Here is a 23,746-nt window from a genome sequence, read left to right as displayed (position 1 = left end):
GGCCACGCCCCCACACAGGCCACGCCCCCTCGTTTCCCGCCCCGGCCCCGGGCCTCCCAGCGCCGCTACTCCCCTCCCCGGGCCCCGCCCCTTGGCCCCCGGAAGCCTCTCCCCGCCCCCAACCCCGCCCCCCCGAAGTTTCTTGGGCCCCCGGCGGCCCGCGGGACAGAGCGCAGAGAGCCGCCGCCCGGGCTGCTGTGGATGGAGGTGGCGTATCCCGCGCGGCGCGGGGAGTGAGCGGCGGAGCGGCGGGGCTTGAGCGGACTCGCGATGGAGGAGGAGGTGAGGGCCGGGCCGGGCGGGGGTCCGGGGCTGGGGTCTTCGGGCCCCTCACTTTAGTTGAGGTCGCAGGCTCAGGCCCTTGTTCCAACCAGCCTCCCTCTCTCCGGACTCCGGACACCCATCCCCACCCCCACCCCCACCCCACCCCCACCCCTCCCCGGGCAGAGCCTAGGCAGGAGGAGCAGGGGCCGGGGTAGGGTTCCGCGGCCCGCACTTCGCAGACCCGGCCTCCTTCGTTCTGTCTTTGGCTTCTCTCACCCACTGTGGGCATCGCGGGGGTTATTGTTCCCATTGGATTGACGGAGACACTGAGGCGCTGGTCAGTTAACGACTTGCTGGAAGTGGCTTGGGTTACTGGGCTCGAACCCGGTTACGGTTCACACCCCGTGCTGGCCAGGTCAGATCCTGGGGGGTAGTCTGTTGGTTTTGGAATCCCTGTCTCAAGGAATCTTGAGACCGTGACCGTGTTCAGAAGTTGCCTTTTTCTCCCCTCTGTAAGTACCTGTGACCCTCTTTCCCCTGCTCTCTCCCTTGCCCCAGAGTCAGGCCCACATAGGGGCTGATCCAGGCCTGTGCCTTCCCCACGTCCTTGGGAGGGCCAACTCCCTGGAGCAGCTGGGAGACTGGAGCAGCAGTGGGGCCTCTTGATCTGTCCTCTTCCCCCTCAGGACCCTCTTAGTCTGGAGTAGGGTCAGGCACTCATGACCCCCTTACCCCTTCACTTGTAAACTCAGTTCTCCCAGCAGCCTCATCATAGAAACACACAATATGAGCACTTAATGTATACCTGTGGAATGAATAAATTAGAGCCAGGACCCGCGGAGTCTCAAGGACTGCTTCTTGTCCCCTGAGGGGCTCTCAGCCTTTGCCCCTCCCAGCTCTAGGGAAGGGGATGTGTAGACCGGGAAGGGTGGAGAGGAAAGATGAAGCTTTCACTCTTGGGGCAACCCTGGCCGGCTGGGGAGCCCTTGGACCACACTGAATCTCCATCAGTTATACCTCCCCATTCCCCCGGGGCCACTGTTTGTCAGGGTTCCCTTTAGGCCAGGCCCTGCATTTCTGTGGGATGGTAGATAAGTCACTTCCCCTCTCAGCCTGCATTTCCTCTTCTATGAAATATAGGGCTTGGCCTCCTCTCCAGGTCTTGTGTGATTGTGTCCCCTTCTCTCAGAGTGAGTGGAAGTAGGGGGCAAGGTTAGGCCACTATGATTTGCTGTGGTTTCTTGCTGACAGGGGTGGGGCTGCCCTCCCCCATTCCAGGCCCCTGCTGAGGGTTGGACTGTCTGGTTGTGGCCCCTCCCCTTCTCCCAGAGGATGTGGGACAGGATTACTCCATCTCCTGATCTGTTCTGGCCCCCAATTAAGGGAAGTTCTCCTGGGGCCTCCTGGGCCGATGGTTTGTCTCGTGGTCAGCCCAGCCCAGCCCTGTACTCGCTCTGGTTCTGAGTTTCTAACATTGCCATTTACTGACTCCCAGATGCCAAGAGCTCCCCACATACCTGAGCCATCTAAGGTCTTGCTCACCTCCTCCCCTCATAGTCAGGGGCTCCCTATCTCCTACCTCCCCTTAGGCATTCCTAATTCTCTTCCTCCCATTTCTTCTAATCACTTCTTTTTTCTGTAAGTCTCAGTGCCCATCTTTGTTTCTCTAAACCACCTCTTAGATCATAGTCACCTGCTCTGCCCCATGACCTCAGGCTGGCCTCATCACCCTATTCCCACATAGCTGTTTTTACTCTCCCCCTAGCTTAGAGCTTCCTCCTGGTGCCAAGCCCCTTCAGCGTCAGTTGCCTCCTCTATGCAATAGCTTGGTAGTCCTCGTCAGTCTGAGGCTTACTGAAGAATTGTGGGTCTGGGCACTGGGCATTTGTGCCTTTGAGTTCTCAGGGCCTCAGTTTCCTCATCCATAAAATAAGAGAGGTGGGCAATCCACAAACGTGATGATACACATGCAAAAGTTTTTAAAACTGCAGATATCGTGGGATATTGTTGTTGCCACTGAAGTAAGGTTGAAAAGCCCAAACCAAGGCTTTCTTTCCTATCTCTGCCCTGGGGTTCTCTCCTTGCCCCCCTTTCCCTCTCACAGTCATGACTTTCCTTGGCTCAGCCTCTAGTGGCTCCGGGCTGCCCATTTGCCCATATCCCTCTAGAGAGAGGCAGGGCAGTGTCCTGTCCCAGCCCTGGTTTTGTGACCTTGAGCTAATCTCTTGCCCTTTCTGGGCTATAGTTTCTCATTCAATAGTGAAGGGGTTGAGTATAGGGTCTTTGATACCTTTTATGGCCTTCCTTTTCCTCTGGGTCACCCCAAGCCCTTACCCCACCAGGGAGCTAGGGCTGAGGTTTCCCTTTGGGTAGGTCCTGTGTTCCCCTCAAAAGGCTGGAGCCTGCACAGGCAAGGATGCCCTCCCCACCTCCAGACTGAGGACTTTCCTTGTGCAGGATCTATGCTGCCCCCCATCAGACTGGAAGTTGCTTCTGGGTAGAGAGCGCATGCTTCCTCTTTGTTTGCCCCATCCCAGCCTTTGACACAGTGGGTTCTTAGCGGGGTCTGGTCAGTACATCATTGGGTTTAGTTAAAGGGCAAAGGTCCTAAGCTACCTGTGATGTGAGGTGCCAGCAAGGTCTCTTCTACTTGTCTCTATCTCTCTGTCATGGCTTGTCTTGTGGCTTTCCACCTGTTCCCTTCTGTGCAGAGGGTTAGGGTGACTGGCATCTTTTTCTTAAAGGAATGACCCAGAGATCCCCCCCACCTCAGACAAAGTGGAGCCTTGCTGGTATTCAGGGGTGCCTCAGAAGCTGCTCACAGTGGGCAGGGGAAGGTCTGAGTGAGGATGGGTAGGAAGAGAGAGGGTGAAACAGGAAGAGCAGTGGTCAGCTGGTCAATAAGAAGAGAGAAGGCTGAGAAACTGGGCTGAGCAAGACAAAACCTTCCCTGTGAGCCCTGCCAGGGGGAGGGACCACTTATTAAAACTTACTGGGGCATAGCCAGGCCCCCTGGTGGGAGTGTCTGAGGGGCAGAGAGAGGGCCAGGGTAGAGGGTGGCAGGCAAGCGGGATTCTGGCCTTCAGCCAGGCCTCCCTTTTGGGAGGCTGATTCCTGACAAGGAGACCTTGCCCTGGGCTTTGGTTCATGCTACCTCCAGCCCCTCGGTTGTCACTCCCCTCTATCCCCCAAGTGACTTCTCGTCTCAGTGCCGTCCTGTTGCCACCCATCCCTAAAGGCCTTGGACTTGCTTCTTTCGCTGACTCAGTCATAGTATTCACTGGGTGCCGTTCTGCTACACCCCATGAGAGGACAGTGGTTAAGGCACAAGCTTCCAGTCTTGCCCCTCGGGAACTTCCAGCTGACAGGAAGTTTTCACAGGTCAGACAGTGGGTGAAGCAGGCAGGGGAGGTCACAAAGGGAGGGAGTTCAGAAAGGGGTGTGAGATCCCATGGGGTGGTGGGTGGGCCCCTGCAAAGCAGGAGGCAAGTTTGGAGCTCAGCAGTGGGAAACCAGGCAGGAGCTTCATGTTCTGCAGTCTCTACTGCTTTGTTCCAAAGAGACTGAGAATCAGCAGACCTAGGAAGTGGCCAACAGCATTGTAGTTGCTGATGGAGGGGTGTGAAGTGTGGCATGGGGTTATACATCTCCCACTTCTTCCTTCTAGCACTGGGCGTGGGCCAGCCTGCAGGGTTCACTGAGGGGGATGAGGCCCCTGCTGGTCATGTAGCTAATGGGGGCTGAACACAGGGTCTCTGGTATTGTGAGTGGTACATGATAGGACGTGAGAGGGTTAAAGCATGCTGAAGTCCCCTCTTTCTCTGGTCAGGGTGGCTCATAACTGGCCTGTAGACAAGTCTCCCACTTCTTCATTCTTCCATCCAGGAAGACCCTTTGGGACCATCTCACTTTGCCATTCCATCTGCCTTCTACAAGTTTCAGAGAGATGATGAGAGGCATGCCACATTCCTGGAGCTCCTGGGGTGATGAAGCCCAGTAGCTAAGCCCAGAAAGGATTTCTCCTGAATTCTGAACCAGGCTCAGGGAAAGGGTCCCTGATTGCCAGAGAGGATGCCAATGACAACAACATTGATAATGATAGCTACCATTTCCTAAGTTTAGGGTATTCTAGGCACTGCTTTATATGCCATATTTTTATTCAACAAACATTTATTGAGCACCTACTGTATGCCAGATGCTATCAAGGCACTGGGGATATTGCAATAAACAAAAATCCTTGCCCTCGTGGAGTTAAAATCCTTGTAACTTCTGTTACATCTTCATTTCACAGATGAAGAAACTAAGGCTTAGAGAGGTTAAGTGGCTTGTCTCTGGTCTGTGTGACTGGGGCTTCAAAGCTGACTCAACCACCAGAGTGTGCAGTTCAGAGGGGTGGGGCCACAGTGAGAATCAGGCTGGGGCTCCCCTGCCATGATAGAGAGCAAGGAGGCAGTGCCCTGCCCAGCCCCCAACAGCTCACCACACTTCTGCCCGGGCTTGTCCTTCCAAGGGCAGCTGTGGCCACAGGGTATCCCTGGGGAGAGGCGTGCTCCTTTTAACTGGGGCCCCTTTTTTGAACTTTATGTAAATTATAAAGTAGTCAAAATTAGTCAGTGCTAATTTCCTTCTAGCATCCTCTAGATTTGACAGGCTCTTGACCTTCTCTCTTCTATCCTCCCCTTCACACTCACTGCTGTGGGCCCCAGTCACTGAAGCAAAGTGGTTAGCAAATTGGTGTATTTTTATTTTCCTTTCACAGATGTTTCTTGAACATCCATTATGTGTAAAGGAACAGTGCTAGGGGCTGGGGACCAGAGATAAATATGATCCCATCTGATAGGCATGTACCTGACACCCAGCAGATAAATTGAGGGCCGCAAGATGTCAGTGGCTGGCCTGGAGGCTCCAGGGTGGCTGCCCATGTCCAAAAAGAGGGTTCAAGTTTATCTCCTGTACCAGCCTGAGGTTGAAGGCAGAGTCCTTGGAGCCCTTACTGGATGGATGGCCACCCCCCGCAACCCTGGCCTATAGTGGTGCTAAGAACATAGGGCCTCCTGCTTTGGGCCAGGAAACGGGCTGCAGACAGGGTTCTCTTGAAGGGCAGGGGTGGAGAGACAGATTGCCACCACGTGCCTGCTTCCTCCCATCCTTCTGCTCCTGCCTGAATGTCCTCTCCCCTGGGATGCCTTCCTGGGCCACTCAGACCTGAGCCAGGTCCCCACTGTCCTCTCTCACTCCTTCACGCCCCCTTCACTGTTCCCTTCATAGCATTTCATGCTTGTTAATGTATTTATGCCTGGTGTTTGTTTGGCTCCTTCTTCCCTGCATTGCCAGCTCTAGGAGGACAGAGACTCGTTAATTTGATTCTTCTCTGCTTACCCCAGCACCTGTGACGCTGTAGGTGCTCAGTATAGCCTTTCCTTGACTAGTTTAATGAATCCACGAGAGACAGAGTGGAGCTGAAAGAACATGGGATTAGAGACCTGGCTTGAGTTCTGGATTTGTCCCTCTCGCTGTGTGACTCTGGCAAGTCATCTCCTCTTTGAGCTTCAGCTTGCTGTACCCTGTGAATAACGATGCTACTGCCTCAGAGAGTAGTTATACGGGTTAGGTGGGATGATGTGTGTGCAACGTAATCTGGTAGCTCAGTACTGACGTGCCTGTTGCTACCGTTATAACTGTTCTTTCTGATACTGGATTAAGGATCCCTGTCGTGGGGGTTTTGGGGAAGCTCATGTGGAAAGATATGACGAGGTACCCAGCAGAAGGACACATCCCTTGTGTGGCCATTAGACTGTGGGGCCCCATGGCAGCAGCCCTCATGGCATGTCCTGATGCTATCTTACAGGGTGTGAAGGAAGGGGGCGAGAAGCCTCGGGGAGCGCGGATGGCAGACAAGGCCGGCTGGATCAAGAAGAGCAGCGGTGGCCTCTTGGGGCTTTGGAAAGACCGGTATCTGCTCCTCTGTCAGGCCCAGCTGCTGGTCTACGAGAATGAGGTAAAGACCCACCTGGCTGTGTGGTTGTTGGTGCTGGGGCAGGGGGCAAAGGAATGGTGGCCAGGAGGATCCCAGAACTGGCCCTAGAAGACCTGCTCCACTTTTGACATACTGTGTAACTGGATTTGGTTCCAGACCTGACTCCCTGGGCGATTCCCTGATCTTCTCTGGGTTTCTGTGGTAGGAGGACAATACCTGTAGGTGCAAGTCTAGGGCTCTGGAAGAAGGTTTTCTTTGAAGTGTATGTGTACAGGGATGTGCTTGTCTCCTCAGTGTATGTCTGTTCTGTAACTCCTTGTCATGGGGCTAGATGGCATATAAATGAATGTTTCGGAAAACTAAAGCTTGTCCCATTCAGCAATGAGAGTAGAAATAAAACTGCACTCATGCTTGTCTGGGGCTCTTACATATCTCTCGTATAAGGCTCAGAGTAGTCCCATGAGAGTATCATCATGTCCCAGAGGAAGATACTGAGGCCCAAGGGGGCTAAATGACTGCATGAAGAAGTTGGGACCAAAACCAAATCCACTGCTCTTTTCACCAATAGATTCTGGCAAGTAAATTCTAAAGCTTATTTTCGGTGGAAATCCTCTAAAACATGTTGAATATTCTCTGCCTTCTTCAAGAGAAGGTGTTGGACTAAAAGTGCGTCTTTACCTGGTAGCTCAGAGTCACCTATCATCAGACTATTCCGGACTGCAGACTGTACTTTTCAGCTTTTCTTTTTGCTTTCATGTCAAGTGCCAGTTGCCACTTTGGCTGTCCTTGTGCCTGTCCTGGTCCTCACTGCTTCCCACTTCAGTCTTGTGCCCCTTCTCATTTCAGTAGGCTCCGAACTTGGACAACCAAGGATATTAAAATTGTGTGTTAAGACTTGAAAGAGCTCTGGGTGAAGATCTGAGGAGGAGAGGTGGCTTTTGCATGTAGATGCTGTTTGTGTTCTGGGATTGAGGCCATCAGAAGGCCCATCTGTGGAAAATGGGCTGTCACTGTGTGCCTTTGACAGATGGAAGAACTGGCCTGGAGGCAGAAGAAGAGGGATCCTTCCTCCTCCCCACCATCCTTTCTCAGCATCCCTCAGGTTATCTTGGCAAACTCCTAACTGTCCCAGGCCAAGAAAGGTGGGGCAACCTGTTCTGACTGTTTAAAGGAACTGCCTTTGAGAAGCACCTTGCCTTTCCTGACCAAGTCTCCAGGCTCATGGAGTTGGGGTGTCAGAGAAGCAGCTGGAGTAGGATGAGGCAATGAAATGTGCAAACAGCACCCCCCTCCCCCCGATGTTCTATACTGCTGCTGTCACCAAATTAGGACGTGCTGTAACGGCAGGAGGGGGATATTTTTTTTTATAAATAAAGGCAGTTGTCACAGCTTCCTTCGGTCCCAGCTGCCTTAAGAGTTGAGTGACAAGCCCCCAAGCTGTCAGCCTGTCAGGCACTGCCAGACTTGTCCTGGTCCCTCTCTCCACATCTGGCCACAAACTGTGAAGCAGGAAGGATTTCACATCCCATAAACATGAAACATCTAAATCATGCTTTTAAAAAAAAAGTCACTATTAAAAACCTCAGTGCAATTTCAAGAACTTCACACTTGGGGGTAGGGAAGGTTGGCCCAGGAGCAGGAATTGAGAAATGCTTATTAGTTCAATTCCTCTTTCTGATGTAAGGAACTAGGCGAGTGCAAATGGCTCTTGGCTGTTTCTTCGCTGTCAGTGAGGCTGACATTCCACAAATGCTGCCCCCACCCAGTACTGCTGGTTTATCCGTTTTTGTGAGCTGCAGAAGGGCCAGATGATTCAGCCTCTCCGGTGGAGAGGAAACCCAGGTCAGGCAACCCTAGGGAGCCGGGTGGTGGGGGATAGACTGACTTTTCGTTCCCAGACAGAGGGGGGTATGTTTGGGCCAGTAGTTGTCCAGTTGAGGGAGGCCTGTGCGCTTGGCGCAGGTGAACTGCTCTCTCTGGGACCGGGCATCCTTCCCCAGGCAGCTTCCTTTCTCTGGATGCAGGTAGGAGGGGACATCTTGGAGCCTCACACTGGGGTCAGGTCTTCATTCCAGCAAACAAGTCCTACGTGTGCCCCTCTTGAGGGCTACCTTTCCTAGGGCGCTATAGGGGGACAGAAGGGAGAGCAGACAACATGCAGCACAGGGCAGGGAGAGATGCCTGTCAGGGAGGTAGGACTGTTCTTCCCATGACAGGATGGCCCCAGCACCTCATAAAGTGCCTGTGCCTGGCAGGTGCTTTGTGGATGGGAAACCTCAGAGGAGACCAAGCACCAAGGCTCAGGCTTGGGGGTATGGGGGGGGGGAGCTTCCGGGAGCAAGTGATCTTACTAGCCCTTGTGTGGAATGAAGGAACTTGGAAAGGAACTAGGGGTTGAAAAAAGATGCTTGGAAGCAAAAGTGGGCACAGACATTTAACTGAACCTGGATGGGAAAGATCAGGCCATCCTGGCCATCCATCTGTTCCCTTCCCCTGAGGGCCCAAACAGAGAGCAGGTTAACGATTATTGCCCTTGGCTATACAGTCATCTCCTTGGAAAAATACTGATGCCTGGGCTCCATCCCACAGAGGTCCTGATGAAACTGGTCTGAGATGTTGCCTGGGCATTGGGGTTTTTAAAGTTCCCAGGTGCTATCAAGGTTGAGAACCTCTGTTCTACCGAACATACATCAGAATAACCTGAAGTGCTTGTTCATTGTCAGATTGTTAGGCCCATTCTCCCTATAGTTATGATTCAGGAGAGATGAGGCCTGAGAATTTGCATTTCTAACAAGTTCGCAGGTGGTGCTACTGCTGGCCAAGTACCACACTTGGAGGGAGGTCACACTTGGAGGACTGATACAGAGCTACCTGTTGGCTAAGACATTGATCACCAAGCCCCTAACTGTGGCTGGGAGGAGTGTTGTGCGCTAGAAAGAGCTCTGGCCTGGGAGGCAGGAAGTAGGTTTGCATTTGGCCCTGCCCCTTATATTTGTGTCTGTGCCCCTTGAGCAAATCAGTCCACCACCAGGCCTCATTCTCTTCCTGTATACAGTGAAGCGAATACAGAGGCTCTAGGCTTTCAGAGTGATTGAGAGGCTCAGGAGAATCAGAGATGCAAAAGTGCTTGCTAAGTGTCAGGAGTTCTTAACATATGCAGATTATCATGGAGGGAAATCACGGCATTTCCTCTGCAAACAACTGAGTCACTGCCTCTCAGATATTCCACCAAAAACTGCAGAGCACCAACGTAGTCCCTGGTGGGTGCTCTTGCTGGCTCTTTGAGTGATGTCCAATAGCAAGCATGTCCTTAATTTGCTGGCCAGCCTCTGGGGCAGCTCTCTCCTCCAACCCCCACCTCCAAGGCTTGCTTTTTCTTCCCTGGACACTCAAGAGTGAGAATGTAGCACACTGAGAAGTCGTCCCAGCTGGGTCTCCCCTGGAAGAGGAAGGAATTGACCCAGGCAGCTTGCTAGAAAGGCACCTGGTAGGTAGAGCCCACATGGAGAAGATACTCCAGTGCCAGGGCTGGCGGGCAGGAGGGCAGCTCAGCCAGGGTCCAGGGGTGGCCCAGAAGAGGCTGGCCACTGGTTTTCTTAATGATGGGGCCTCAGGATAGCAAGCTACCCTGCTATCCTGAGGGGATTGCTTTTGAAGGAACCCTTGCCCTCTCCATTTTGCAGGCCAAGGAAAGTGGCCTCTCCACCTAGCCAGGGGTCGGTGGAGGAAGATGCCAAGTCAGTTCAGGATCATTGTGGTAAACGCAGGGCAGGCAGCCCAAGTGTGCCTGGTTCACATTTCCCTCTGTGGCCCTGCCTAGAAAGTCTTTTCTTTGTTTTTCTCATTTTGTGACATCCTGCTCCCTCTTCCAGGCTACCTCTTCCACAAATCTCTGCCTGGCCTCTTGGCCTGCATGGACTCCCAGGTACCCTTTTCCTAAGTCTCTACAGCTTCCCCTGTGTCCTCCTTTGGCCTTAGGCATTTGAGTCAACCCTGCTACCCACCTCCGGGCTGGGTGCCCCATTTCTCATGTGGATGCTGAGCCTTAAGGGCATCCCTCCAATCAGCATGGACAACACCATCTACTTGCTGGGGGGTCCAAATACCACATCTTTTGGTGATTGATTGGCAGCCCAAGGTTGCCTTCCGACCGAGTGATGCCTTCACTAACTGATATCGGAGTCTGAGGTGGGGCCTGGGTGTTTGAGGGTCTGGGTGTGTCTGGCTCTCACCAATCCATGTCCCTTCTATCTCCCTCCCCAGGACGAGCAGAAGTGTGTGGAGACAGTGGAGTTGGGCAGCTATGAGAAGTGCCAGGACCTTCGTGCCCTCCTCAAGCGGAAACACCGCTTTATCCTGCAGCGATCCCCAGGGAACAAGGTAGGGCTATGCCCACTGCTGTCTGACCTCTCTCCAGGCCTTGGTTGGTTTGGGAAGATCACCCCTTTCTCTAAGGCAGGTCAGGCCCCTGGATATAGCCTCTGGAGGGTCTCTGGAGTGTGGCTGAGGTTCAGACCCAGGGGCTGTCTCAGGTTGGACCTTTTGCTCATTTTGGTCTGGAGTCTCCCCAGCCCCTAGTTGATAGAAGATGCATTTAGGGCTCTGCTGAGAAATCTGGTCCCCTCTTCCCGTCCAGGCTCTGGGGCCTCCTTCCCAGGCTGTAGTTGAGGGTGGGGCCCTTTGCCTGCCCCCACACCCTGGACACATGAGGTGCAGGCCTGAGACAGCAAAGTGGGAGAATGAGCCCTTCTGCCCACCAGGCCTGCAGTAAGTACCCTGATATCTTCTGGGGCAGAGGGGAGGCTATGACCTCCACTTCATCTCAGGCCTTCGTGGGCGGGCCACCCTTTCTGCCTACATTCTGGACTCAGTGCTCAGACCTGCAGCCCCCACCTTTGCTCCCTTTGCACACTCCCTTCGTGGCTGAAGCTGGAGAAGGTCTCTTGCCTGGGAGGTTCTTCCCCTGGGACATGCTGTGTGTGTGCAGATGATGTTTGCTGTTTGCACCACATTTCTCTGGCAGGGATTCTGGATGGGTGTTGATGCATGGTATAGTTTCACAGATGTCAGGAAGGAGTTCAGATTTGGGGCTGGCGGGTGCAACACCTCTTCAGCTCGCTCCCATCTGCAGCTGGGCCCTGCCTCACCCCAACCCCTGCACATCACGCAGAGCCTCACAGAGTGAGTCTGAGTCACAGAGGCTGGGGGTTGGGGAGCATCTGGTCTGGGCTGCTGGAGACCATTCTGTTCTCCCCCAGCTTTAAGGGCCAGGAGCCTAAGTCTTCTGATCCCCAGGGCTCTGGGCCCCAGAGGAGGCTGTGATGTGTAACTCACTAACCCTTTGTCCAACTGCACAGCGGGTGGGGCACAGAGGCAACTGGAGCTCTGAGAGTTGGGGGATGAGTCCAGGTTTGTGGTGTTGAGACAGTTCATGGGGCTGGACCCAGGTTCCACTTGACCTCTGTGGCTCAGGGCTCTCCAGAAGAGGAGAGCCATATTTTGTCTTTCAGTCCTGTTAGCCCCCTCCCTGCTCTGGAGACCTACTTTCCTCCCCGAGCAGGCACTGTCCGTTGGGTGTATGTGTGTATGACATGCAGAGCACGTTATGTGTGGTCTGGCATGTGTGTGAACCTCTTTATATGCAGGTGAGTGTTCACATGACCGTGGATCTGTCGGGGTCTCTGTGTCTCTGAGTGAGCTTCTGTGATGTGGGGGGGATAGGGCCGTGCTGCTCTGTCCTCTGCCAGTGCTGTTCTGTGGGCTGCCCCCTTCCCCAGCTCTGCCGATCAGCTGATGGTGGGCTTGGGTGAGTTGGGCCCAGCTCAGGGTGGGCTCTCACCTTCAGAGAGGTCTGTTTGTGCAGCTGCATTCTTAGCTGCTTTGGCCTACACCCTCCCTCCTTCCACCCTCCTATCCTGCCAAGAGTTGAAGTCCGCTCCCGGTGACTCTGGGAACAGGATGATAAGTCGGGGAGATGGGGCTATGGAGCAAGTAGTGGGGGCTGAGGATGGTGGGGGGACAGCACATCCCGTTCCACTCTCCCTGACTCTCACCGCCTGAGGAACTGCTATGGGGAGCACGGCTCTCCAGAAGTCAGATAGCGGACCGCCCAGAGCACCATGGCCCTGCATCCTCTCACCCTCCTTTCCTATCGCCCTGGGTGTTCCCCACCCTCAGGGAGGCCGCCTGCCGGCCAGGAGGTCACATGACCCTGGCTGTCTGGTCCTGAGGCCTTTTTTTTTCCCCCTCTAATCAAATAAACAAAGACTCCAGTGTCTTGCATGGCCCTCTCCCCCTGCCTCCCATCCCCACGCCCTTGCCATGAGGTCACAGGCGGACGCTGCCAGGAAGCAGGGTGGCCTAGCTGGGCCTTGCTGCCCTGCTGGTCTCGGCCAGTTTGGCCCATTCCTCTTTCCTGCTCCCTCTCTCCCCCTCCCACTTTTTTCCTCCCTGCCATCCTGTCCTCCCTCCTTTCCCAGGCCATGTGGGCCTATTCTGTGGCCAGTCCCGTTAGCTGTGAGACTCCTAGCAGCGCCTGTGCCCCTTGGGCTTCTTGGAAGGGCTGGAGAGGGATGTGTGCGGCCTGTGGCTCTTTGGGACACAGGGCTGGGGGAGGAGCAAAAGGAACAACTTCTTGGGGTTCCACTTGAACCTTTCTGGTCCCCCTTGCAGAATGCCTGGCTCATTCAGCCAGGACAACAAGGTTCCTTAGAGTGGGACTGGGTCCCATTTAACTGTGTATTCCCTCTCCTGGGGGATCCCTTTGGCTAGTATGTAGGTCTTCCTGAGGCCTTCTCCCTCACAGAGAGCAGAAAAGAACAGAGCCCCAGAGCCTGCCTCAGGGGGGCTGGCCAGTGAGGAAGGACTGCAGCTTGGGTTGGGCACAGTGGTTCTGATCTTGTCCTGTTGAGGCCCTGGGGAGTGAATAGGCCTGTATGTTGTGGGTTGGTGGGACTAGAACTCTTTTAGCTTGACTCCCACCCAGGCCAGTGCTCCTTCTCTGCCCTATGCGTGTTTCATCTGGCTGAGTTCAAGTGTGTGGCTCTGCAGCTCTCCGGCATGCTAAATCCTGCATTAAGCAGGGGCCCCACCATCTCGAGGCCTGAGAAGGAGGAGCAGCTGGGCTCCAAGGGGCTGGCCCGGGGCGCCTTTCTGGCAACCCCATCACAGGGTTGGGTGGGCCCTTGCAGAGCCTGGATGTAGCCACTGGCCCTCCCTGAGCCCCCGATAGCCCTGGTGGCTGGACTAAGAGGCAGTTGCCAAGGTGCCCTGGGGCTTCTGACTTAACTGAAGATCTGCTGCCAGGATCGAATTTATCCTGGTCATGCAAATGAGCATTTGGCTGTGCCTGGCATGGGGAGGTGGGTGGGACCCAGGGCCCTGTATGAGGAGGAGGCGGCGGCAGCCAGGGGGAAGTTATATAACGAGGATGCTGCGGGGGCCAGGCGGACTGTGGTGTTACATAACGTTGAGGGTAGCAGGAGGGAAGGCGCTATCTAACACCACAGCAGGGGGATGGGCAGGCTGGCAATCCGCCCAACAAAGAACTAGGGCATCTTGAGGTCAGAGTGGGCAGTGGCCCAAAAACGGGGCAAGGGAGGGAACTGTGGGCCAGTTCATTCATTTTTTTGGCTCATTCATACAGCAACTATTTGCTGAATACCTACTATGTGGCCCTGGCTTTAGTCATGTTTAATTCCCTTGGCATTGCTTTGGGAAGGCATGATCCCTTTATCCAGATGAGGAAACTGGGACTGTTTTGTCAGAAGGAAGGCAATGGTGATAATTCTTGTTACTGAGCACTTACTCTGTTCCCAGCTCCAGATTCAACACTTAATTTTTATTTATTTTTTTTAAGATTTTATTCATTTGAGACTGAGAGATAGATAGATAGAGAGAGAGAGAGAGAGAGAGAGAGAGAGACTATGAGCAGAGGGACAGGTAGAGAGAGGGAAAAGCTGAGCTAGGAGCCTGACATGGGGCTCAGTCCCAGGACCCAGAAATCACGACCTGAGCCAATGGCAGATGCTCAACCATCTGAGCCATCCAGGCGCCCCGATTCAGTACTTTAGATACATATTTTATCTTCACAGCTCCATGGGGCAGGTTGTAGTGGTCTTGGCCTTTTACAGATGAGGGAACTGAAGCCCAAGGTCAGCCAGCTGTAAGCAACATTCTGCTATGATGTCCACCAAGCAGAGTGGCCCTTCAGTTTATGTGGCCTTGCTACTTCTACCATTTCCTTCCTGACTTGGGGCCTGGCAGGGAGAGGGCTCTCTGAACAGCCTTCTGATTCTTTTTTTTTTTTTTTTTTAAGATTTAAATTTTTTTATTTTTATTTTTAAGTAATCTCTATAGCCAATGTGGGCCTCAAACCCACAACCCCGAGATCAAGAGAAAAATGCTCCACTGACTGAGCCAGCCAGATGTCCCTCTCTGATTCTAATGTAGATGCTGGGAGCTCCTGCCTGAGATGAGAACCCTGGTGTGGGGTGGGGTGTAGAGTCAGGTGTTATGGGATTACTTTAGGTCACCTTGGCCAAGTCTCATCCCATCTGTGAGCCTGTTTCCTCATCTCTATGAGGAGGGAATTGGAATTGACCCCCAGTGCCCTTTCTCTTGTATAGTCTATGATTCAAGGCCAGAAAGGAGACCCTAGGACTTTTTCACTTGGGCAAGGCTGAGTGGGGGACCCCAGGGAAGCTGCATTTGGCCCTGGTTCCATGGGGTCTTCACCGATGAACACCCTCCCTACCTTTCACCTCTGTCATGGTACTAAGCCTGGTGTGCATGTAGACTGGGACAACTATTTTATGGAGAAAACAGGCAGCTCGTCTAGGGAAATCACATGGAGTAGACCAGATATTGGCTTTTTGTACAGGGCAAAGCAGATTTGAATCCAAATCTCTGTGTAGCATCATGTTGACACCCAACCCCTTCTCTGCTGGATCCATCCCCTCGCCTTCCCTGAAGCCCCATGTCTGTCTGTTGTGGGGGTCATTTCAGTTTGCTCCTGGCCAGATGTGCCAGGGCAGACTTTGGGATCTGGGATAGGAAGCTTCCTTAAGACCCCACATGTGAATTTTGTTAAACATCTGCCATCCATCCCATCCATGCCCCCTGTAGGTCAGCGACATCAAATTTCAAGCAACCAGTGGGGAGGAGAAGGAATCCTGGATCAAAGCCCTCAATGAAGGGATCAACCGAGGCAAGAACAAGGCTTTCGATGAGGTGCGATGCAGTCCTGTGGATGGCTCCATGTCCTCTTTCCCACTATGTGTGATCTCAGAGAGGATCCTGCCCAGCCCACTTCAGACAACTCCTTGATTATGTCACTGCTACAAATCCTATTGTTACCTCACCTAATACTTACAACACACCCCTCAGAGCAGATGATAGTGTACCCATTTTAAGGATGAAGAAACTGAGGTGTCAGGAAATTAAAGAATTTCTTTTAAATTAAAAAATGAGTAAGTAGAATTTAGTGGTAGCCATGCATCCTTTCTAACCCAGCCTCAGCTGAAAACAGCAGGCAGGCTGAGGCTGGAGGTGTCTGAGGGACTGAGCTGAGACCTTTCAGTTTGGCTGTCAAGTTCAGGCCAGGCTGACTCTGGCCCTGGGCCTCCCCGTCTGTCAGCAATGACCAGCAGCTGCCTGTACTGTGGTGTGACCTGTGGCAACACTGGCTGTGATCAGGCTTGAGGTAGGCAGGGTGTTCCATGGGGCCAGATCTCCTAGGGAGGATTTGTCTTTGACATCATGGATTTGTAGCTATTTGGGCTAAAGTGGACCTAGGGGCCACCTAAGCTGACCCCTTGGATTGCAGAAGACTGAGACCTGAGGGAAAGAATCTTCCCAAGCAAGTCTCTCTTAACACCCAGGTCTCCTGACTCACAGCCATGGTTCCTATAACATGTTTTATGAGACTGTGTTACGCTCAGCTCTTCACTAGCTGGAGAAAATATCCTCGTTTCGGTGGTGAGGGGTGATGGGACATAGCATGGGTATTGGAGGCCAGTCTTGGTGGAGCAGTCAGGAAGGAAGACTGTTGAACCTCGCCCCTGCCCCCACCCGGGGTGGGCCTGACCTTGAGCCTCACCTAAGGGTTAAAGAGTCTGAGCCATACTCTCCATCAAGGACAGGCTGCTCCAGGCTTCAGAGTCTGGATTTCCCATGTGAATCCTACTTACTCTGGCTTCCCAGCTACTCCTACCTGTCTTTCCTTACTTCAGAGAGGATATGCTGTCTTCTAGACACCCTAGCCCAGAGGGTTATCTTTCCCGGGCTATCCTAAAGGGACCTGGGAAAGTGACTGGGGCTGTTTTCTGGAAGCCAGGCACCAGGGGATCATGGGCTGCTTTTCCCTGCTCCCCCAGCTAAGCATAACAGCAGCCTTGGGCTGCTTGTGTATATTTGCAGTAGCCTGAAGGGCAAGGGCTCATAGCCCGTATCCAGGCAGAAAGACTGAGGCAGAGAGGATGGCTCCAGAGAGGGAGAGCCTCAGACTGCAGAAAGATGACAGGCAATGTAGGGACAGGAAGAAAAGCAGAAAAGGTGCCCCCAGGAGAAGACCAGTGGTGGGGCCCTGACCCTCTAATGGAAAGATGTAGGTGTAGACCCAGCCTCTGAATCGGGTTAATGCCTGGGCATTTCTTCCTCTCCCTGGTGGGCACTGACCTCATTCCTTCTGCCCAGGTAAAAGTGGACAAGAGCTGTGCCCTGGAGCATGTGACACGGGACCGGGTGCGTGGGGGTCAGCGGCGCCGGCCACCTACAAGAGTCCACCTGAAGGAGGTAAGAATTTGCCCCAAGATGTCAGTTGAGCCGGGGATCCCAGCTCCTCAGGGTGGCAGCCAAACTTGGGGCCACCTTTTCCCAAGGACTCGGAGTTGGGCCTTCCTGGGTCGTATACAGGGTGTTTGTGTGTTATATGTGTCTGGGGTGTAGATAGGCCTGCTTTGCTTGTTGAGTCTGCACACTGGCCTTATCCAGAGTTGGCACCTGAAGGAAACGAGACACTGAGGCTAGCCCCCCTGCCTCTCAGACCTCAGCTTCCACCTGGAGAAAAGACCTGTCCACAGACTGCTCCAAGCAGAGTGGTGTGTAACTTCTGTACAGGGAGGGGGTCTGAGAGGCCAGGCAGGAGAGACCACAGAAGGGCCATTGGCCCTTGAGCCGGCCCTTGAAGGATGTGGAGGGTTTCCATTGGCCAACTTGATGTGAGGGAGCTCCCTGGTGGAAGGAATGACCTGAGCTGAGGCAGGAGAATTTAGGGTGTACCGAGTCCCTTTGACCAGGACATGGGTCTGGGAAGGTGGGTTGAGGGGAGGAGACTGGGCAGGCCTTAAATGCTGGAGCTGAGGACAGAATGGATGGGAGGGTGTGACCCAGAGGTCAGTTTGAGCCCCAGGGTATGGTGGGCTGGGTTGAAGGAGGGAAAGGCTGGGAGCCAAGAAGAAGAGGGAGGAGGTAGGTCCTCCAGACTCCAGGAGGGGACAGTGGGAGAGACACTGGGCTTGTCACAGAATACAGGGCTAGAGGAGATGGACCAGATGGTGGGAGAGGGTTGTCCACAGGTGCCTCCAAGCCTGTCGATTGGGTGAATGGAGTGCCTGGGCACAGGGAATTTGGAAGAAGTTATGGGCAGGGTAGGGGTAAGGGAGGAGCCCTTTTGCAGACCAGTGTTACTGACGGGAGTGGGGGAAAGATTTTGGAGGCCAGGAAAGAACCTCCACAAATGCTACATTTCGGGGAGTGGGGGCCAGGCAGCAGAGAGCCAAAGACGAGGAAGCCACAGAGGCAAGCAGCACATCCAGAAGGAGAGAAGGGCACAGGACATGGGGGTTATCAGCCAGGTTGGCAGCCACAAGATACAAAGCAGGAGTGGGGAAAGGGGCAGGTGGTGACATTTACTGCATCAGTTTTCTCAGAGAAGGTTGGCTTAGATTTGTCAAGGGCTGCAGAGCTGGGGGTGCCAGAGGAAAGGGACCAAGGTCACTGGAGAGTTTGTTTTTGAAATGAGACAGGCTGTTTGCGCCTGTCAGCTAAGGGAATAAAGCCTGTAGAAGGAAAGACTGACGTAGCCAGAGAGAAAGGGAATGCCTGAGGGGAGGGCTAGGTGTTGGGGGAGGGCCAGCCTAGGAGGGAGAGACCCTCAGAAGAATTTGGGGAGGGACTCATGTCCCAGTGACTAAGTGAGGATATGTGTTGGTCAGATCACCTGTGTGCATGGTGAAAGGGGGTGGGAGTCCTAGCCAAGACCTCCATCCAGAGGGACCTTGGCAGAGGCCTCCTGCCCAGTCCTGCTCCAGGGCCTCTGAGGCTCACTGGGAGGGTCTCCATAACCATTGGGCTGCTGGGTGTCCCCGTGAGTCCCTGGGAGGGGTGGGGCAGCTGCCTACTTGGTACAGCTGTCCGCCCTTGGCAGTCAGCTGTGGTCTGGGGCCACCTCTGACGGCATGAGGAGAGTAGGAACTGGCCGCGCAGCAGCTGGGCAGCCAAAGGCTGCAGAGATCTGGGCAGGAGGGCTGGTGGTGAGGCTGGCAGATCAGACGGCGGTCTCCGGGGGTGGGGGTGGGGGGTTGAGAAGCAGACGTGAGTGGGCTCCAGACAACTCAGGAGACTGTGTTCAGTCCTGGTCCCACTGGCCCCCTAGGTGGGTAGTTGCACAGATGGGATCCTCCCAAGGCCAGACAGCCAGAAAGAGGTCAGAAATGGAGCTGGAGGGCAGCCTGGGTGCCTCAGCAGTTTAGCACCGCCTTCAGCCCAGGGCCTGATCCTAGAGACCCAGGATCGAGTCCCACGTCAGGCTCCCTGCATGGAGCCTGCTTCTCCCTCTGCCTATGTCTCTGCCTCTCTCTCTCTCTCTCTCTCTCTCTCTCTCTCTCTCATGAATAAATAAAATATTTTTAAAAAGAAAAAAGAAAAAGAAATGGAGCTGGAACCGTGTCCCCTGCTGCCCAGGCCAATATCATTGCCATTAAAAAGCAGTCTCTTTCACAGGCTGGGACACCAAGAAGACTAGGCTCTGACTTCCAGGCTTGTGACCTCCAAAACAGGGAGTTCTATAGTGAGGGAGAGGAGAGGATTCATCAGAGAACTCCTTTATCTTCTAATCACATGGCCCTGGAAGCCAGGGCCGAGAGTAGGGGGCTGGGGGCGTGGGCAGCCTGGATGGGATGGCTTGAGTACCTGGGTGGGTGGGCACTGACTCAAATGCCAGTCATCCAAGATGACGCCCATATGCTGTCCCCCGCCAGGTAGCCAATGCAGCTTCTGATGGGCTTTTGCGCCTGGACCTCGAAGTTCCAGACAGTGGGCCTCCGGTGTTTGTCCCCAGCAATGATGTCAGTGCAGCCCAGCCCCGGGAGACCCTCAGGCCCCCTGTGCCTCCTACCAAGCCTTCCTCAGCACCCGAGACGACCAGCCTTGGTGACAGCCTGGAGACCCCTGCTGGGGAGAGAGCCCCATCTCCTGCCTCAGCAAGCTCGGAGTCCTGCTCTGGGAGCCGAGAGGACTCAGAGACTCCAGTGCAGGAGGACAGTGGCTCTGAGCAGCCCCCCAGCAGGGTCCTGCCTGACAAACTGAAAGTTAGCTGGGAGAATGCCAGCCCCAAGGAGCCCCCCGACTTTGAGAGTACAGAACTCCAGGTGCCCCGCTCTGAAACTCCTGAGGCTGTGCCCAAGGAGGGTGGGAAGCCCCCTACACCACCACCCAAGATCTTATCAGAGAAACTGAGAGCTTCCATGAGTGGGATGGGGACTTCTGGGCCAGCACAGATTCCTGAGGCCTCTGAGACCTCTGCCCCAGCCCCAGCACAGATCTCAGTGAATGGCATGGATGACAGTCCTGAGCCAGTCAAGCCACCTCAGGCCTCGAGCGTCCCAGAAACTCCCTCAAAGGATGTAACAACACCCACAACACTGCCCCACTGGAACCTGCCATCTCATTTCCATCCCCGCTGCTCCTCCCTGGGGGACCTGCTTGGGGAAGGCCCCCGGCGTCCACGGCAGCCTGGAGAACGGCTGTATCGGGCCCAGCTGGAGGTGAAGGTGGCCTCAGAACAGACGGAGAAACTGTTGAACAAGGTGTTGGACAGTGAGGCGGCCTCCGGAGGCACTGAGGCATTGCTCAGCCAGGCTGTGGAGCAGCTGAGGCAGGCCAACCAAGTCCTACAGGAAATGAGAGATCTAGGAGAGCTGAGCCAGGAAGCACCTGGGCTACAGGAGAAGCGGAAGGAGCTGGTGACCCTCTACAGGAGAAGTGCACCCTAGGACCTGCTGGGCCAGGGCACGGTCCCTCCTAGCTGGCCCCGTCCATCATAGCCCAGCCCTGCCAAGAAACATGCTTCTGCTCAGGCTGCAGAAGGGCCATCAGGCATGTTGGGGGTATGGCCAGGGCCTGCAGAGATTCCTGGTATCCTTCCTGCCCCGCCCTGGCCAGTGGTGCCAGGTGCCATCCAAGGCCACTCTCTGGCTGTCTGGCCCAGCCTCTGGGCTTGGACTGGGAGCACAGACTTGGTTGCTTGCATGGTTGTTCTGAACTGCCCCAGGGCTTTAGCACGGCACTTGGGGTTTCTGGGGGTGACATCTCTGCTTTCCACTCCCAGTAGTTTACATTCCTGACTTCTGAATAGAGCACAGCTGAGCCCCCACCCTGCAGCTCCCACGTCCAGATGTTCCTGGGCAGAGAGCCTTATGGCAGAGGCAGCTTCGAGCCATAACAAACCCTCTCCACCCACCTACTACAAGTAGCTGCCAGGGCCTTAGGTCCAAGCTGTAGGTTCTTCCCTCAGCTGAATGAGACCTGGAATCCAGCTAGGGCCTGTGAAGGCAGGTGGGAGGCAGCTGGGTGAGAAAGCCATTTGATGTGTGGTTCTTCTCTGGGCCTGTTCCCTATTCATCAGGCCTTCCCCTCTAGCGAGCTATGACTGGAGGACTCCAGGGTGGAGGAGGAACTCGAATAGTCTCCTAGTAGCCTCTACCCCTGGACAAGTCTATGTCCAGCCTTCACCTCTACATTTCCTGTAGAGGTGAACCTGAGAATGGCTCTGATGTCAACATCAGAAAATCCTGTATATACTTCATGATAAATCAACCTTCAGAAGAGAAACCACCTCAAAACTTCTGTGCCTCCCCAGATGGGATTTATATCTGGGCCTCTGGTTCCTCCTCAACCCAAATAGGTCCAATACCCTAATCATTTCTTTGAATGGTGATGGGGGGTATGAAATAACTATCCTTTTCTCTCTTCTCATACCCCTCTGGCTCAGGCCCCAGATGGACTGCTCCTCCTGAACTTCCTAGGGGCATTTTCTTCTGTCCCTTTCCTGGTCCATGCCTGCAGCCTGAGCCTCTCCCTATCCGTCCCGCCCCCCTACAATTGTCCCTGGCTCTTTCCATCTAGGTGCAGAGGCCCTGAGGGCCACAGCCACCCTCCCTGGGGCCTGTGGGAGTAGGAGCAGCTTCTGACAGGTCTGCTCAGGGGGTTTCTGCATGCGCACTTTTATTTACTGAGAGAGGAGAAGGGAGGTCACAGCTGCATGCCCCGACCTTTCTGTCCACTGCCCCATCACCAGTCGTGCCCACTGAGACCTGCCAGTGTGGGTCAATGCCTTCTTTACTGTACTTCTACTTTGTTCTTGAGGGTAGTGGCCAGGGGTCAAGAGGGGCAAATATCCATTCTGCAGCCTGTCCTGGGCAGGGTGGAGGTAAACAGTAATGTCCTGAGTCATGAGCCCCCACTGACCTCCTCAAACTACACTCTGCAGACAAACTAAGTTCCCATGCCACAGTCTGCCTGTCCATCTGCCTTCAGTATAAGAGCAAGAATGTCATCAGGTGCTCACGTCACATGGCCCCCTGCAGTGTTTTCTTGGGGAACAGCTTTCCCCAACCAGCAGCCTGGGCTGGCTGGGGCTTTAGCCATGTCACCTGTTTCCAGGGACTAGAGTCTCAGTTTCCTCCTCTGATAACTGGCCAAAATGAGCAAGTAGCTCTGGGGCCACCTCAGTGACCTAATGCCATTGGTTCCTATGGGGTCCCCATGCCTTGGTGGCCTGTGGCCCACGGGGAAGGATAGAAAGATTGGGAATATGCAGGGGCTACCTTGCCTGCCTCCTTGAGGAGGTTGGCCTTCCATGTCTTCTGTTATGAAGCGCCTTTCTTGAAGTTTGGCAATAAATCCCTTTTTATGGAACTTCTCTGCTGCAAGCCTGTTTGTTGGTGTAGGGATGGGCTCCCTGGCCTCAAGGAAGCAGAAGGTAGGTGGTGGTTGGTGAGTGGCATCACCAGTCCTTCAAGCTTCATTCTAGGGCTCACCTCCTATAGGCTGGGCCCCATCTTTGCTAAACTCAGCCAGGCCCTCTAATTTTACTCCCTCCCCACCCCCGCCTACATCATTTCTACAGGCTGGGAGCTAAGTGTCATAAGAAACAATGCTTTTCAATTTTTAGAGACGATTTGGAAATGATTTAAAACAGAACGATTGCAAGAATAAAAACAGTACGAAGAACACCCATGCTCTTTCAGACTGACCCACTGGTTTATCTTTTGAGTGCTTTCGGTCTTTAACATGTATAATTTTTTCCCAAATCACTGGGGAGTTCGTTTTCATGACCCCTTATCCCTAAATACTTCAAGGAGCATGTTCTAAGAGTAAGTATATTCTTTCATGTAACCATAAAACAGTGATTAACTTGAGAAAATGTAACACTGGTATACTTATTATTGCTCTTATTCCAGTTTTGTCATTTGACCCAATAATCCTATATTTTTCTTCAGGGTAGGCTTCAATATTACATACAATATTTTCTCTATCTCTAGTTTCCTTTAATCTGAAATGTTTCCACAGCCTTTATCTTTCATGATGTGGATACATTTGAATATAACCCTTCCTCCCCCCTCCCCTGTTTTTTTTAAAGATTTCTATTTTAGAGAAAGGGAAAGAGAGAGAGAGAATCTCAAGCAGACTCCTCCCCTGATGTGGGGCTTGATCCCACGACCCTGAGATCATGACCAGAGTTGAAAGCAAGAGTCAGGCACTCAACTGACTGATTCACCCAAGTGCAACCCCCCCACCCCCGCTTTTTAAAGATCTTATTTATTTATTCATGAGAGACACAGAGAGAGAGGCAGAGACACAGGCAGAGGGAGAAGCAGGCTCCATGCATGGAGCCTGATGCGGGACTCTATCCTGGGACTCCAGGATCAGGCCCTGGGCTGAAGGCGGTGCTAAACCACCGAGCCATAGGGGCTGCCTCCCCCCGCCCCCTTTTTTATGAAGCTAGGAAGCTGCATAGGTAATACTGGGTCCTTAGGGCATTACATCTGGAGACATGACCTTCATCCATCCTTCATTGGTGATATTAATTTTGATCTGGTCAAGGTGTCTGGTTTTTCTGTTGTATACTTATGATTTTTTCTCTTAGAACTAATAAACAATCCGGGAGATATTTTAAGACATCACAAATATGTTTCACCTCATCAAAATGTCCCTATTGATTTA

The 23,746-nt window shown here is 53.7% G+C and overlaps 1 protein-coding gene across 1 annotated transcript; it reads left to right on the top strand.

The window, feature by feature from the left end:
- The first annotated feature begins 179 nt into the window (after window positions 1-179).
- On the top strand, window positions 180-22,759 carry PLEKHO2 (pleckstrin homology domain containing O2). The gene is made up of 6 exons (XM_055320250.1): window positions 180-282; window positions 6,113-6,262; window positions 10,505-10,621; window positions 15,368-15,472; window positions 16,937-17,035; window positions 19,501-22,759. Exons 1-6 carry the CDS (start codon window positions 271-273, stop codon window positions 20,512-20,514), a joined length of 1,497 nt encoding a protein of 498 aa, XP_055176225.1. The 5' UTR covers window positions 180-270; the 3' UTR covers window positions 20,515-22,759.
- Window positions 22,760-23,746: the final 987 nt, after the last annotated feature.

Source organism: Nyctereutes procyonoides, unplaced genomic scaffold (assembly GCF_905146905.1).
Source record: "Nyctereutes procyonoides isolate TBG_1078 unplaced genomic scaffold, NYPRO_anot_genome, whole genome shotgun sequence".
Taxonomy (NCBI): Eukaryota; Metazoa; Chordata; class Mammalia; order Carnivora; family Canidae; genus Nyctereutes; species Nyctereutes procyonoides.
This window is presented reverse-complemented; position numbering and strand designations above follow the sequence as displayed.

What these genes read in the sequence shown, in the direction of transcription:
- PLEKHO2 (XM_055320250.1), top strand. An exon ending in TGCTGGTCTACGAGAATGAG is followed by an intron (nt 6,263 to 10,504) that starts GTAAAGACCCAC and finishes CTCCCTCCCCAG; the next exon opens with GACGAGCAGAAGTGTGTGGA. An exon ending in AGCGATCCCCAGGGAACAAG is followed by an intron (nt 10,622 to 15,367) that starts GTAGGGCTATGC and finishes TGCCCCCTGTAG; the next exon opens with GTCAGCGACATCAAATTTCA.